The following is a 14,206-nucleotide window of genomic DNA, read 5'->3' as shown; positions in this document are numbered from 1 at the left end:
ATCATAAATATTTTTAAACTGACAGAGATTAGAAAGGACAGTGCCTTTGATTATCATTTTTATGATCCAAGTGCTCATAAAAGGGCTTCATACAGAATTTGTGGAAAATGAGTATATTTCAGCATTTTTCGGTTCCTTTGCTAGTTAATTTTGATAGTTGCTATGCTTCCCTATGTAAATAATGAGACTGTTCCAAATCGTAATGACTGTACTTTTCTGAAAGCTTGCATGGCTGTAATTTATGCAATACCACAAATCAACCAAAGAGCTCTTAACTTTATTTTTACCTCAGTGTATTCTTTAGAAATCATATACAGAAAAAAGCCACAGTTTATTTTCTTGTTCTCGGTCATTATCATAGGGTATCAAAAGGTTCCACTGGCATAGTTGCTTCAAAAGCAGAATTTAGTTAAGATCAAAAGGGAAAAAAAGAAAGCCATGGCTATTCTGTCTTCTTCTTCCAAACATACTGAACTAACTTCTGCTTTGTTTGCACATGTATAATTGGATAAAGTGAGTATTTAAAAATGAGGGGCGCCTGGGTGGCTCAGTCGTTAGGCATCTGCCTTCGGCTTGGGTCATGGTCCCAGGGTCCTGGGATCGAGCCCCGCATCGGGCTCCCTGCTCGGCGGGAAGCCTGCTTCTCCCTCTCCCACTCCCCCTGCTTGTGTTCCCTCTCTTGCTGTGTCTCTCTCTGTCAAATAAATAAATAACCTTTAAAAAAATAAAATAAAATAAAAAATGAATGTGAACCATTTATATTTGGGGACAAAAATAAACCTATTTCTCTGGGTTCTGAAGACATACCAATCAAATCAAACCTTTTCTCTGTGGAGGTAGTGAGTCCCTCTCATCAGACACTTTTTTTTTTTAAAGATTTTATTTATTTATTTGAGAGAGAGAGAGAGAATGAGAGAGAGAGCACGAGGGGAGGAGGGTCAGAGGGAGAAGCAGACTCCCCGCTGAACAGGGAGCCCGATGTAGGACTCGATCCTGGGACTCCAGGATCATGACCTGAGCTGAAGGCAGTCGCTTAACCAACTGAGCCACCCAGGCACCCCATCAGACACTTTATATGACAAAATAAGCATGTTGTAAAGGCATCTTCATTGGATTTTGTTCTTTGATTGAAAAACTCTTATCCACCTCAATAAATAGTCCATTTATTGACCCCAGAAGAATGAAGATGGCTAATGCAACGCCAATGTTTGTGACTTTGAAAATATATATTATTATGTGGGAAGCATACGAACTTTTCCTTGAAATTGGTCTGCAGGCAGTGATTAAACTTTTCAGCTTGGACTCCTTTCATGCTGCTGTGCTATAAAGATGAGGACTTGGCCCTTCCTCTTCGGCTCTCTCTCCAGCTCTCCAGTCTCCCTGACTTCAGAACGAAACATAATATCTTAAACTAACAGAGCCCAAAGAGGCTGATCATTGGCTCCCATTGTCCCCTGATACTGCAGCCCCGCCCCTTTGGCTTGTGCTGACAAGCTGTTTATATTTTTGTAAGGGCCACCCTTTAACTCAGCAGCCTGATGACTATAATGGGCCCAATTGTCTGTGGGCTGCAGAGAGCTGAGTCCCCACATCCGAGGAGGCTGGGGCCAGTCTCTGATGCACGGGAGTGGCCGTTATGGAACACGGGTAAGGACGAGTCTGAGTGTGTGATGACGCTTTTTATGGGCTAGTCGGTTAGTCCTGGGCACTGTTTAAGAGAAGTAAGTTGCGATTGAATTGCTAGCTTTTTCTTGGTTTTCATTTGTTGCCTGCTAACCACGGAGGGAGAAGATCATTTCTCTGGGATTTGCTGACAAAGCTCATAATGATCCTGGTCAACCCAGGCAAGAAACGCGCAGGGAAGCAAAAAAAAAAAAAAAACAAAAAACCGAGGGGAGAGACGCAAGTGGGTTTGACACCAAAGCAAAACGGGAGAGGCAAAGCACACGGTTACCTCAGTGATGCTGTGAGGCTCAGAGGCTGTTCTGTTTCCTAACTTAAGTGTTCACAGTCAGGAGATGGGCTCTGCCACGCTGGGGTTTCTGCAAGCCAGTTGTTAGCCGATGGAATTCAGCCGACCCTGTTTGAAGGGGTCTAATATCTGCTGGTATTTTCAAAGGGCAAACCATAGTAGTCTTGTATGTCATAAATAGTTCTATTCAGAGATGTGGGAACGGTTTGGAGCTGCAGGCCATCAAGTTTTACTGCCCATAAAAGTGCTCAAAGGGTACGATGGCCGTCTGCAGTGGGACTCAGGAATGAAGGAAGAGCCCCAGGCGATTAGAGCATTTGTCCTTGACTACCCAAGAGAGAAGTCAGTGGGGCCAGAGGACACCATGGGAGAGGGAGTGAAACCTGAAACGGGCTTAGCCAGCCCACCTGGGGGTTCTTTCTGGTTTCGCGCTTGTAAATAAATGAGTGAGGGCGGAAAACTGCTCGGGCTCCTGTCTTTAGTGCCTGATGTCATCGTCCTGGCTGCTCCGTTTGGTGCTAAGACGCCCTTCATGGCACAGAGAGGCTCGAGAGGCAAGGGAGGGGGGTGTGCTGTGTCTGGGACCACAAGGGGGAGGGGATGGCATGGCAAGAGCTCTGGGAATTGTGTTGGAAGTAACTGTCTCCTGCTAAACAGAAAATCACCTATGGCAGCTTTGATCAGAGAATTTTGTTCTGTCCTTTCTGAAGAGCCTCACGGTGTGACGTGAGTGAACTCACAGTCAGTGTTTGATACGGACATGAGCCTGAAAAGCTGAAAAGGTGGAGTTTAACTTTTAGAGAAACTAAAGGTGACTCATGGGACTTGAACACATCTGGTACTTTATAAACCTTCCCACTTCTCCTAAGCCCCAGCGTTTGTATTTGTTATCTGGATAGACCATCTTTAAAGCCAACATGTCTGGGGGCTCCTGGAAGAATTAAGTCAGATGGAGAGCTTGTTTTTAAATGAATTTGACCCAAAGCAATCTGAATGTTTCACCTCAGTGTATGAAAACACCAGGAGGTCTCTGAGTGAAGCCATGGTCTCCTGCAGTGGCCTGAGAGCCCAGGAGAGGGCGATGAGTTGCCCCATGGGTGGTCTTGGAAAGGGACAGGCAGGTGGGGTGCAGGCTCAGCAGGAAAAGGACAGGGCGGCCTCATCCTGCCCCTCTGGCCTCGGGCCTCACACACGCTGGCCTCCTTCAGATCTTTGCATTCTCCATTCCACCCCAGATGGCAAGACAGCCAGAATGAGGAGGGCCGGTGAGAGAGAAGATGGGGTGAATTCCAGGAGACCCCACACAGCACAAAGACAGCTCTTGTCCAGGATCTTTTATCAGAATGGTGGGCATGCCAGGTTCCTGGAATTTCAGAGGCAGAATTTACATAAGCTAATGCTCACCTAAGAGATTTACAATAACAGTATTCTAGAGCTTTTAAATACCGAGGACTGTCCTCATGGGCCCACGAAATCAAACAAGCAAGCATGTGTGGATGAAATGCTATGACAATGGCACATATCAATGGTAATAACAACCAACTCCTTAACGTAAGGACAGTTATTGTCCTTGTTTTACAGAGAAGGTACCTGGGGCAGAGAGGTTAAGTAATTTGCACAAAGTCACACAGCCAGTAAGCCACCTGAAATGCGAGTCACCAGGAAGATATCCGGTACACAACCTTGTGTTATGAACTGAGGATTTCCTGGAGAATATAGCTGGCATTTCAAGAATTCATCTAGTCACTGCTACCAAAATGTGGTCTCCTGCGGAAGCTAATTGGCAATTGGGAAGGAAAGCCACTCCTTTAAATGGGTGAGAGTGCCGAAGCCTAACAGTCTTGCCCCACTGATCTAAAGGCCAGGAAGGGCTAGCTTCGGGGAGGCGTTTGGGTCCCGGCCCGGCCCATGCTGCATGATGTGGTGCCCCAAGAGGGACGACACACAGAAGCAGCCACTCAAGAACCCAGGGGTTGAAAGGAAAACCTTTGGTTCGGACAAACCCTGGTTCAAGCCTCACCTTTGCCCGTGTACTTGTATAATATTGGGTAAGGCGTCTCTTCACCCAATGTCCATGTCCCTGGACCACGGTAAGGACGAAATTTAATGGGTACAAGTTCTCACAGTGCTCGGTGCACAGCAAATACTCAGTCAATATTAATTCTTTAGTTATGACTGCTCCCAGCACTCAAAGGCAGTCCCAAATGGGGACTGAATTTGTGGAATGCCTGCCTGGTTTCCCTGTGTTATCTAGAGACGGGAATGGTGGGAGGGCGCAGCATGGCAGACAGGTCGACCAGCTGGCTGTCTGGTCTCCGCTCCTCCACCCCGCATCGGGGGCTCTGGATAATCACACCTGCTCTGCACCACGGCTTCCTGATCTGTCCATGAGGTGACATCATCAAGGCCCATTCTAGCTTCCCATCTATGACTCTAGATCTGACAGAAACCTCCCTCACAGGGACCTGTAAGCATCACTTATTCATGGTCTGAAATCACCCCGGAGCTCACCGTTGATCATGCTTATCCATACAGAAGGATCATCTGAGAATTAATAGGCGGGCCTGAAATACTCTCCTGGAATCTGCTAGTTTGAGAGTGTCCTTTGAAAAATATGCTTCTTATTTTCTCAAGAGGTAACACATTCAAGTCCGTTACTTTGTATAATAAGAAGGCACCCATTTCTTAGATGATCCTTTGGATGTTTGAAGATAATTGGAAAATGAGTTAAATAGACACGGTTTTCTGGAGGCAAAAATTGGGGGCAGCTAGAATAAAAGCAGCTCTGAGTAGCAGGGCATCCACTGCTCTATGTGTGGTCACAGGTGCTAGTCTCATGTTTTCTTGCTTCTTCTCTCTGCCCACCTCCTGGCTGGTGTAAGACCCACGCTGCATCTGTACAATGGTGACAGGTCTTGTTAGGCCAGATGCTCACAGAAGAGGTGTGAGGGGCTCCTCACATCCAGAGACCTGCAGGGTTAGAAACTCAGATGGTGTCATGTTCATTCCTTTCTCTCCTGTTGCTCTCTTCCTCTTTCTCCCTTCCTCACTCAAATGTTTACTGATCATTAGGCACTATGTGCTAGTCTCTGGGGATATAGAGCTCAAAACCGTGGTGTTGGCCCTAGAGGAATTCACATTCCGTTGAAGAATTCCATGGGGCAGTGTTATGACAGACGTATATACAAGGTGCTGTGGGAGGGAGCACCCTTAGCTAGACCTGGGACGTCAGTGAAGGCTTTGTGGAGGAACGGATGACACCAGAAGTGAGGGAGTATGGAAGATTGAGGAGGAGTGGGTCAAATGGAGATGGAAGGAAGGGTGACTGGTGGTCGCAGTTTCTGATTTGGTTGGTCAGTGGTGGGTCTTGTGGACATCAGTGTACCAGGGGTGGAAGCCATTGAGACAAGGGGATCAACCCACGGTGCAAAGTTCCAGGGGCAGGAGACAATATTCAGGGAACAACCAGTTGTTTGGTTTGGTTGAAACCCAGCGTGTGAGTGAATGAGTGATCCTGGATGAGATGGAACTGACAGGAAACGGAGCCAAAGAAAATTGTCTTATGAGGATGAGGCAAATGTGGCAAGATCTTGACAGTTGTTTAATCTGGGTGCTGAATATTTAGGTTTCTGTGTTTATTACAAATGTTCATAGTAAGTTTTATGGAAAAGTAGAATATCCCATTGATGTACCAAGACCAGAACATAGCTCAAACAGAGCTGAACTTGAATCACAGGTCTGCTGGTTTATAGTGACTACTGAGGACTCTAGGAAGTTACCTAACCTCTCCAGTTCTTATTTTCCTCACGCGAACATGAGAATAATAATCATGTCTACCTTCTTGGGCTTTTAGGAGAATTGAAAGGAGAGAACATGGAGAAGGCCCTCCATAGTATTTAGCATGGAGTCATCCCTTTTCCATCACAGATGGATCATCTCATTCATTCTGATTGAGGTTTCTAGATGATGCTCTACAGGGTGCCAAGCAGAGAACATTTAAATGTTCGCTAAGTTACAGAAGTATGAACCTGCAAGGCACGGTCTGGAGCTGGGAGCAGACCTGGGCAGTGGCAGGGAGTGAAGAACATATCCACACCACAGACTCTTGTGTGTAAGTTTAGAGGGTTTAGCCCCTGCAGATGATAGCTAAGGAACAGAGAGCCAGATGACCTCCCTAAGTGGAGCAATGGAACACTGATTTCATTCATAATCCTTTGTATTCCACGTATTTTCTGTCTACCTAAATTTTCAAACGAGGCACACTGACACCATCACACATACTTAATAGGTATGCTATTTTGTTATCCAGGATGTTAAAGGGACCCATCAAAAAAAGATGGAAGGCGAATCTGGGATCGCATGCTCTGGGGAACCCCTGGGAGTCATTGAGACACACCTCAAGTTGCACCTGCTGGAACCCTTATCACACACCCTTATCACACCTGCAGTCCTGATCAGCTTTTCAAGGAGAATGGTTCCTGGTAGGTCTTTAACTACCAGGTGTGTTTGCCCACTCTCAGCCTGCACTTTCTAGTACCATACCTGACAAGCTGACACTAAAGGAAAGACACACTTCAATTTTACAGCTGAGAACTGCAAATAGAACTTGAGTGAAATTGCTCAAACAGTTGACTCTAGAAACCACAAGGAGCCAAAGGGCCGACCTCTGACTTTACAAACAACAGCTATGCTCCTGGACACCAATCTCTGGAACTCACTCGGAAAATGCTATGTATCTCTAAAGGGCTGTGTAGGAGGAAAACATTTAAATCTGTAGCCTCAGTGTAAATAAACTCAGGGCTGGCAGTTTCCATGTGTTCTTTGAAGTGTTAAAGAGCTAAATACATACATCTTGAGATCAGACCAATGACCCTCCAAGGACGGAGTTCTCACTGCATGGGAACTTTCCTTCCCCAAACCTCTCTGCTCTTCCCAGAGGGGTAAAACACAGAGTTTAAACTGAACTTTGAAGCTGTAACCTGACTTCAGAACTATATACCATAAAGAGCACTGTGTGTTTTCTAAGATAGCTTCAAATCACGTAGTTTCCCAATGTATACCCAGTTGCAACATTGGAAGACTTAATTTAATTTTATTTTTTTAAGATTTTATTTATTTATTTGAGAGAGAGAGAGTGAGTGAGGTGAGAGAGCATGAGCGGGGTGAGGAGATAGGGAGAAGCAGGCTCCCCGCTGAGCAGGACCCTGGGATCATGATCTGAGCTGAAGGCAGACGCTTAACTGACTGAGCCACCCAGGCACCCCTTAATTTTATTTTTTTACTTTTTATATTTTTTAAAGGTTTTATTTTTAAGTAATCTCTACACCCAACATGGAGCTTGAACTTACAACCCTGAAATCAAGAGTCGCACGCTCTACTGACTGAGCCAGCCAAGTGCCCCTGGGTGACTTAACTTTAAATACAAGAGCTTTAAGCCAATGTTGCTGAGGAGCCTCTGTCTGTTGCACAAGTCCTGTGAAATCTGCAAGACTGGCTCTTTCTGGGGCCCTCAAGTGCCTCACCAGCAACTGGCAATAATTGTATTTCTAGGAACGCCCAGAAGAGCCAACTCTCTTTAATATGTCACTGACATACAGGTTCTTCCACTGGGACCCAAGCAACAAGAACTAGAGCTCTCAGGATATGATTCTCAATCTGCACTCCTCACTGGATGATTCTATTTCCTTAAGAGCATTTTTTTTTTTAAAGATTTTATTTATTTGACAGAGAGAGACACATCGAGAGAGGGAACACAAGCAGGGGGAGTGGGAGATGGAGAAGCAGGCTTCCTGCCGAGCAGGGAGCCGATGCGGGGCTTGATCCCAGAACCCCGGGATCATGACCTGAGCCAAAGACAGACGCTTAACGACTGAGCCACCCAGGTGCCCCAAGAACATTTTTTTAAAAGATTTATTTTATTTATTTGAAAGAGAGAGAGAGCATGAGAGGGAGGGGCAGAGAGAGAGAGAATCTGAAGCCGACTCTGCACTGAGCCCGGAGCCTGACACAGGGCTCAATCTCACAACCCTGACATCAGGACCTGAGCCGAAACCAAGAGTTGGTTGCTCGGCGGACTGTTCCACCCAGGCGCCCCTCCTTAAGAGCATTTTTAACAACAACAACATAGCAGTGATCAGTGATTTCTTAGAAACATGGTCCCTTTATCTCCTCCTCGAGGATAACTATCGTGTCTTCTGGATACTATCTGTGGTCTGGGCACACTGGGGGCACAGCATAAATAGGAATTAACGCTGGCCCATTACGAAAAGAGAATGGAAAGACCCTCTAAGTTAGCAGTGACCCTACACGCCCCAGAACTGTGGCGAGGAAAGACAGTGACAAGGCCTGAACAAAGCAGCTCTCTTCCCACGCTCAGCGCCTGCCGTGAACCAAGGGGCGCCATTGTCTGAGCTGTCACTGGAGGGCCGGGAGGGGGCCCTGGCAGCCGCCCCGCCTTCCCCATTGCCGTCCAGGGGTATTCAGGGACTATGGGCCTCCGGTGTGAGGCTTCCTTTTTCTCACGGGCCGCGCCGCCCACGGCTCCACAGCTCCCCTCTGCACACAGAGCTGGTGGTGTCACGGCTTCTGGGGTGCCTTTGGAGGAGCACGGGTCTTGGCGGATGGGAGCTGCTGGTAGCGAAGGGAACAGGGCTTGGGGACTGCTGGCCCTTGTCCTATCCAGAAATTGAGGCTACTGGGTCAGAGCAATTTCGCCATACCATGCCATTTCCAAGGCTGGCTGGAAACCTGCTCCTTTAGAACGAAAGCACGTCTGGCTTGTGTCCACACTCACACCGAGAGCTTTAAAAGTGGGGCAGGGGGTCACGTCAGCGCAGACCCCCCCCAGTTGTTTCTGTGGCAGCTGCGATGTGCATGCCTCCTCCCCCAAGTGGATGGAAATCTCCATTCCCTGTCCTACGGTCCCTGGGAAGCCCAAGGTGACAAGGGGAGGGGGCGCAGGGGGCAGGGAGAAGAAAAGAGGTGGGGGGGGGGTGCCGGAGATTAGGGAAACCAGCCCAGCTCTTTTCTCTCCCCAAGACTTGTTTGTTGTTGTGGCGGGAGTTTTTGTTTGGGGGACCTTTTTTTTTTTTCCTTTTAGTTGAAGCAGTGCGTTCTGGTTCTTCCAGAGAAACAACTCTTTGTCCAGTTCTTCACAGGGAAATTGTGCACGTAGCATCCAGGCGTAGGCTTGTATCTGTAATTCCCTCTATTAATTCCGAAAGGGATTTAGGTTTTGTTCCATTCACCTTCTCCTCACAGAGCCTGTACTTTCTCAGTCACTGACTGGAAAGCTTTGTGCGTGTGATATATAGCCGGGCCATCAGGCTACAACTCTCCAACTTATGATGGAGAGGACTAACACTGCTTAAGCACTAACTGGGTATCAGGGACTATTCTAAGTGCTTTATGTTTACGAGCTAGTGAACACTCCAAGATAGGTACTCTTATTCTCTATTTTCTTTCTTTCTTCCTTCCTTCCTTCCTTCCTTTCTTTCTTTCTTTCTTTCTTTCTTTTTCTTTCTTTCTTTCTTTCTTTCTTTCTTTCTTTCTTTCTTTCTTTCTTTCTTTCTTCCTTTCTTTCTTTCTTCCTTCCTTTTAAAGATTTTATTTATTTATTTGACAGAGATTGAGAGACAGAGCGCGCACAAGCAGGGGGGAGTGGCAGGCAGAGGGAGAGGGAGAAGCAGACCCCCTGCTGAGCAATGAGCCCGATGTGGGGCTCGATCCCAGGACCCTGGGATCACGACCCAAGCCCAAGGCAGATGCCTAACCGATTGAGCCACTCAGCCACCCCTATTTTCTTTTTTTTTTAAAGATTTATTTATTTATTTATTTGAGAGAGAGAGCAAGCAGGGGGAGGGGCAGAGGGAGAGAGAAACTCAAGCAGACTCTGAGCTGAGCGCAGAGCCAGACGTGGAGCTTGACCTCACGACCCTAAGATCATGACCTGAGCCAAAACCAAGAGTTAGATGCATGACCAACTGAGCCACCCAGGTGCCCTTTTAGTCTCTTTTCTCAAATGATGAAACTGACGCTCAGAGAGTTAAGAAAGTTGTCAAGGTCATACAGCTGGTCAGGGACAGGTTGGCATTCGGGCTTCTTAATCCCTATGCCATCCCCTGAGGGGTGCTTCATATTCTTTTGTATGGATGCACAAGAGGGTATGCATTCATTCCCCTATTTCTGGTCATTTAACGTCTTTCAAAAATTCTTTCTGTTATAAATAATGTTGCGATGAATGGTTTTGTAATAATAACTAAGTTCTTAACAAATGTTAAACCACTATGTGACAGGCACTGTTTCAAGTTCTTTATGCAACTCTTTGTAACAACCTACTATTATTACATTTAACAGATGAGGAAACCGAGGCACAGAGCAGTTGGTGAAATATTTTGTCCCAGATCGCACAGTTAGGAGTCACAGAGCATCCCAGAGCTACTGCCCTAATGATGCTGTCTGGACAAATATCCATGATCACACCTCTGACATTGCCTTGAGAAAAAATTTTAAGCTGGAATTACTAGAGCTTAACATACAAACATTTTTAAGGATCTGGATACATATCCTTAAACTACTTTCCAATAACACTGGATGGTTATGCTAATTTGTGTTCCCATGAGCACCCTGCAATTGATTAAGGAATCTAAGTTAGATAAGGCCCTGGTAAATGGAGATGTCCCTCTAACCCCTGGGCAATGTATTCATAAAACTTTTTAGCTTTTGTGGACTGATCTAGGCACTTACTATCATTAATAATAGTTAGAAAAAATATATCTAGCTCAAAACTACACTTGGAAACAGGCATCTGTGGTGCTGGTAATGTTCTATTTCTTGATTTGGCTGGTGTTTACCTGTTGTGTTTCCTTTGTGATAATTCATTGAGCCGTTGCTTTAGGACTTGTGCACTTTCCTGTTCGTAATTTATACTTATTAAAAGTTTATTTTATTTTAAGATTTTACTTATTTATTTGACAGAGAGAGAGGGAGAGAGCATGAGCCAGGGGCAGAGGCAGAAGCAGACTCCTCGCTGAGCAGGGAGCCCAATGTGGGGCTCAATCCAGGAACTCTGTGATCATGACCTGAGCGAGCCGAAGGCAGACGCTTAACTGACTGAGCCACCCAGGCGCCCCTAAAAGTTTATTTTAAAAAAGAAATCTATGTATCAGATATACATATGTTGGATATTAGGCACAATACATTGAAATCTATCTTAAAGAATAAGAAAATGACTCAATTGTCACCATATTTTCTCCTCATGTTGGATAAAAGGAAATTTTGAAAGAAACATTTTCATGGTTTCTTTTTTTTAATCTCTAATGCAAGAATTGAAAAGACATTGAATTACAACAGTTCTGAAAAGTAGGGTTCTCAAAAAGCCCTTTGCCTGTTTTTATGGTTTTTGTTTTGTCCAAGTAAGATTTTTTTGTTTGAAACTTCAAAAGTATGACATGTATTTAACATATGCAGAGTTTATGATGAGTGAGTTTTTGGCAAGGACCTGAGAACAAATATTAAGACCCCAGAGAGAATTGTTCTCTTTCTGTCTTGGCTTTCTAACGTGTTCTTCCTTAATACTTGGATTTGAAGTCATGTGTGTTTCTATGATCTGGCCCGATGCCCCGATTGAGTAATGTCCCTGGAGACTCAGGAACATCTTTCCATGGCTAATGCATCAGCTCAAGAAGATCAATATATCATCAAGAAAACATTATAAGAGAGTATGCTCTTATTCTCATGGAAGCCAGTGGCAATTTCCTTGTCAGATTCCTTTTGAAATATTATTTTAGTGCTTATTTCCCTTTGCTGTTTTTATATTTGATCTAAAATTAATTGTTTAGCCCCATTCAGTTTCTCAGTCCCTGGACTCCAGTTTTAATTTTTATCAGTTTTTATTCCTTTGCCACAGGGGATTTAAAAAGATGCAGAATAAGAGAGTATCTTGTGCCTTTTATGACAAGACAAAAGGAGACATGTTTCACAATTCTTCCCTTATTTACACCCCCCAAATGGTCTCACCATGAGATTCTGTGAGTTATTTGCTTCGGTTACTAATATTCCTTTGTTTAGACTGACTTTCTTCCATTTCTACCTAACATCTTACCATTACCTCTGTATTAGTCAGCTCAGGCTGCCATAACAACATAACAGCCCGGGTGGTTTAAACGACAGAAACTTATTTTCTTAGAGTTCTGAAGGCTGGAAGTCTAAGATCTAGCTACCTGCATAATCAGGTTCTGGTGAGGAATTCAGTCCGGGTTCGAAGATAGTGGTTGTGTCCTCACGTGGCCTTTTACTGTGCTCAGAAGTGGAGAGAGAGAGAGCTCTGTGTCCCTTCCTCTTCTTTAAAGATACTAATCCTATTGGATCAGGGTCCCATCCTTATGACTTCATTTAACCTTGATTATTTCCCCAAGGACCCTATCTCCATATATCCTGACGTGGGAGTTAGGGATTCAATGTATGAATTTGGCCAATGCCCCTGGGGGGCGGCGTAGGAGGACACAATTCCGTCTGTAATATTACCACAGCCGATACAATTAAAATTAAAGTTTGTTTTCCCTTTCAAAGTGGCTCTCTTTCCCCTAGTGTTTCTGTTAAATGACATTTAATTTTTTAGTTTGTAAAATATTTTTTGATTTCTGCTAACTGTATTCTGAGAATCCAGACATAAAGAAGACATAGACCCTACTCAAGTAGACTCTTCAAGGAGTTTATAAAGTAATGAAGTAGATGAATGGCATGCACAAATAACCAGAACATCTGGGATGTTGGAAATACTCTCAATGGACTACAATGTGCTACGGGATTCAGAGGAAGAGATTGCCCTCACCCAAGGGCCACTCTTTGAGCTTCAGAATCAGCGACAGGCAGGATTCGGTCTAGGGAACATGTAGGAAAGGCCACACCAGGCTCAGCAGGAACAGATGCCATGAAGGCAGGAAGGTATAGTTCATTTGAAACTTGGGAAATCAAGAGAGGAACACTGTGGAGTTTAATCTTATGTCATAGGGGGAGCTTAGGTTCTAAAATCAGTGCTTAAAAAGAGAGGCTTAGTGACTAAATGGCCCTTGACAATCTGGACCTATTGTCCCAATAGCACCAGTTTCTCCTTCAGTGTTGCAACAGAGCACGGTTTCTTTGAGCACTGGATGAAGTAGTTGGCTATGTTTAGGGGCTGTCTTGGGGGTGGGTGGGGAGGAAGGAGAGTTGGGGGAGAGGAGGGAGACAGAAGAAGATGAATGAATGAGATCACACTTAACATGGCAGATGCTCACACAACGATAACCATGGGAGAGCCAAGGTTGACTAAGAGAACTGCAGATTCTCTCCAACTCCCCCACCCAAAATGGACAAAGAACATGAACTGGAAACTTAAAGGAAATATTAATGGAAATGATCATATTTAAAATGTTCCACATCACTAGTGATCAAATAAATACAAATTTTCAAAGTTTTATTTTTTTTTTAAGATTTTATTTATTTATTTGACAGAGAGAGAGAACAGGTAGGCAGAGAGGCAGGCAGAGGGAGAGGGAGAGGCAGGCTCCCCGCCGAGCAGGGAGCCCGATGCGGGGCTGGATCCCGGGGACCCTGGGATCATGACCTGAGCCGAAGGCAGCCACTTAACCGACTGAGCCACCCAGGCGCCCCCAAAGTTTTATTTTTAATTGAAGTATAGGTGACATCTAATATTATATTAACAAATAAATACAAAATTAAAAAACAATGATTTACCATTTTCTCCTTATCAGATTAGCAAATATTTTAAAGTAACACTGTTGGTGAAGGTGCATATCTCAATTTCATACATTGCTAATGGGAATGTAAATTGGTATAACCTTTCAAGAAAGTAATTGTGCAATGTCTTACTCTCTTGAGAGCCCTAGAAATGTTAATACACCTTGACTTGATAATTCCACTTACAGGAGTCTATCTTGAAAATATAGAGATGTGGACAAAGATTTGTGTTTAGCAGTTTCATTGAAGTTTTATTTATAATAATTGGAAGTTTAGAAATAATCTAAATGTGAACACTCTGGAAACTGGTATAAATGATATATAAGTTAATGGCATATTCTTACTTGTTTAAAAACATGTTTTCTAATAATTTTACTGATATAAAATGAATATCATAGATATTTTTTATCTTATTTTTTAATTTTTAAAAAAATATTTTATTTTTAAGTAATCACCACACCGTTGGGGCTCAAAACTACAATCTCAAAATCAAGG

The 14,206-nt window shown here is 44.4% G+C and overlaps 1 protein-coding gene across 1 annotated transcript in view; it reads left to right on the top strand.

Annotated features, from left to right (window-relative positions):
* The first annotated feature begins 1,551 nt into the window (after nt 1-1,551).
* The window catches only part of TRIM2 (tripartite motif containing 2), a 118,714-nt gene continuing 106,059 nt past the window's right edge, over nt 1,552-14,206 (top strand). The window contains exon 1 of the mRNA XM_006727250.3: nt 1,552-1,647. Within this exon, the coding sequence (XP_006727313.1) occupies nt 1,618-1,647 (30 nt within the window). The 5' untranslated portion in view covers nt 1,552-1,617. The remainder of the gene's footprint in view (nt 1,648-14,206) is intronic.

Source organism: Leptonychotes weddellii, chromosome 2 (assembly GCF_054177405.1).
Source record: "Leptonychotes weddellii isolate Sample4059 chromosome 2, ASM5417740v2, whole genome shotgun sequence".
Lineage (NCBI taxonomy): Eukaryota > Metazoa > Chordata > Mammalia > Carnivora > Phocidae > Leptonychotes > Leptonychotes weddellii.
The sequence above is the reverse complement of the archived record's forward strand: the minus strand, read 5'-3'. Positions and strand labels throughout refer to the sequence as shown.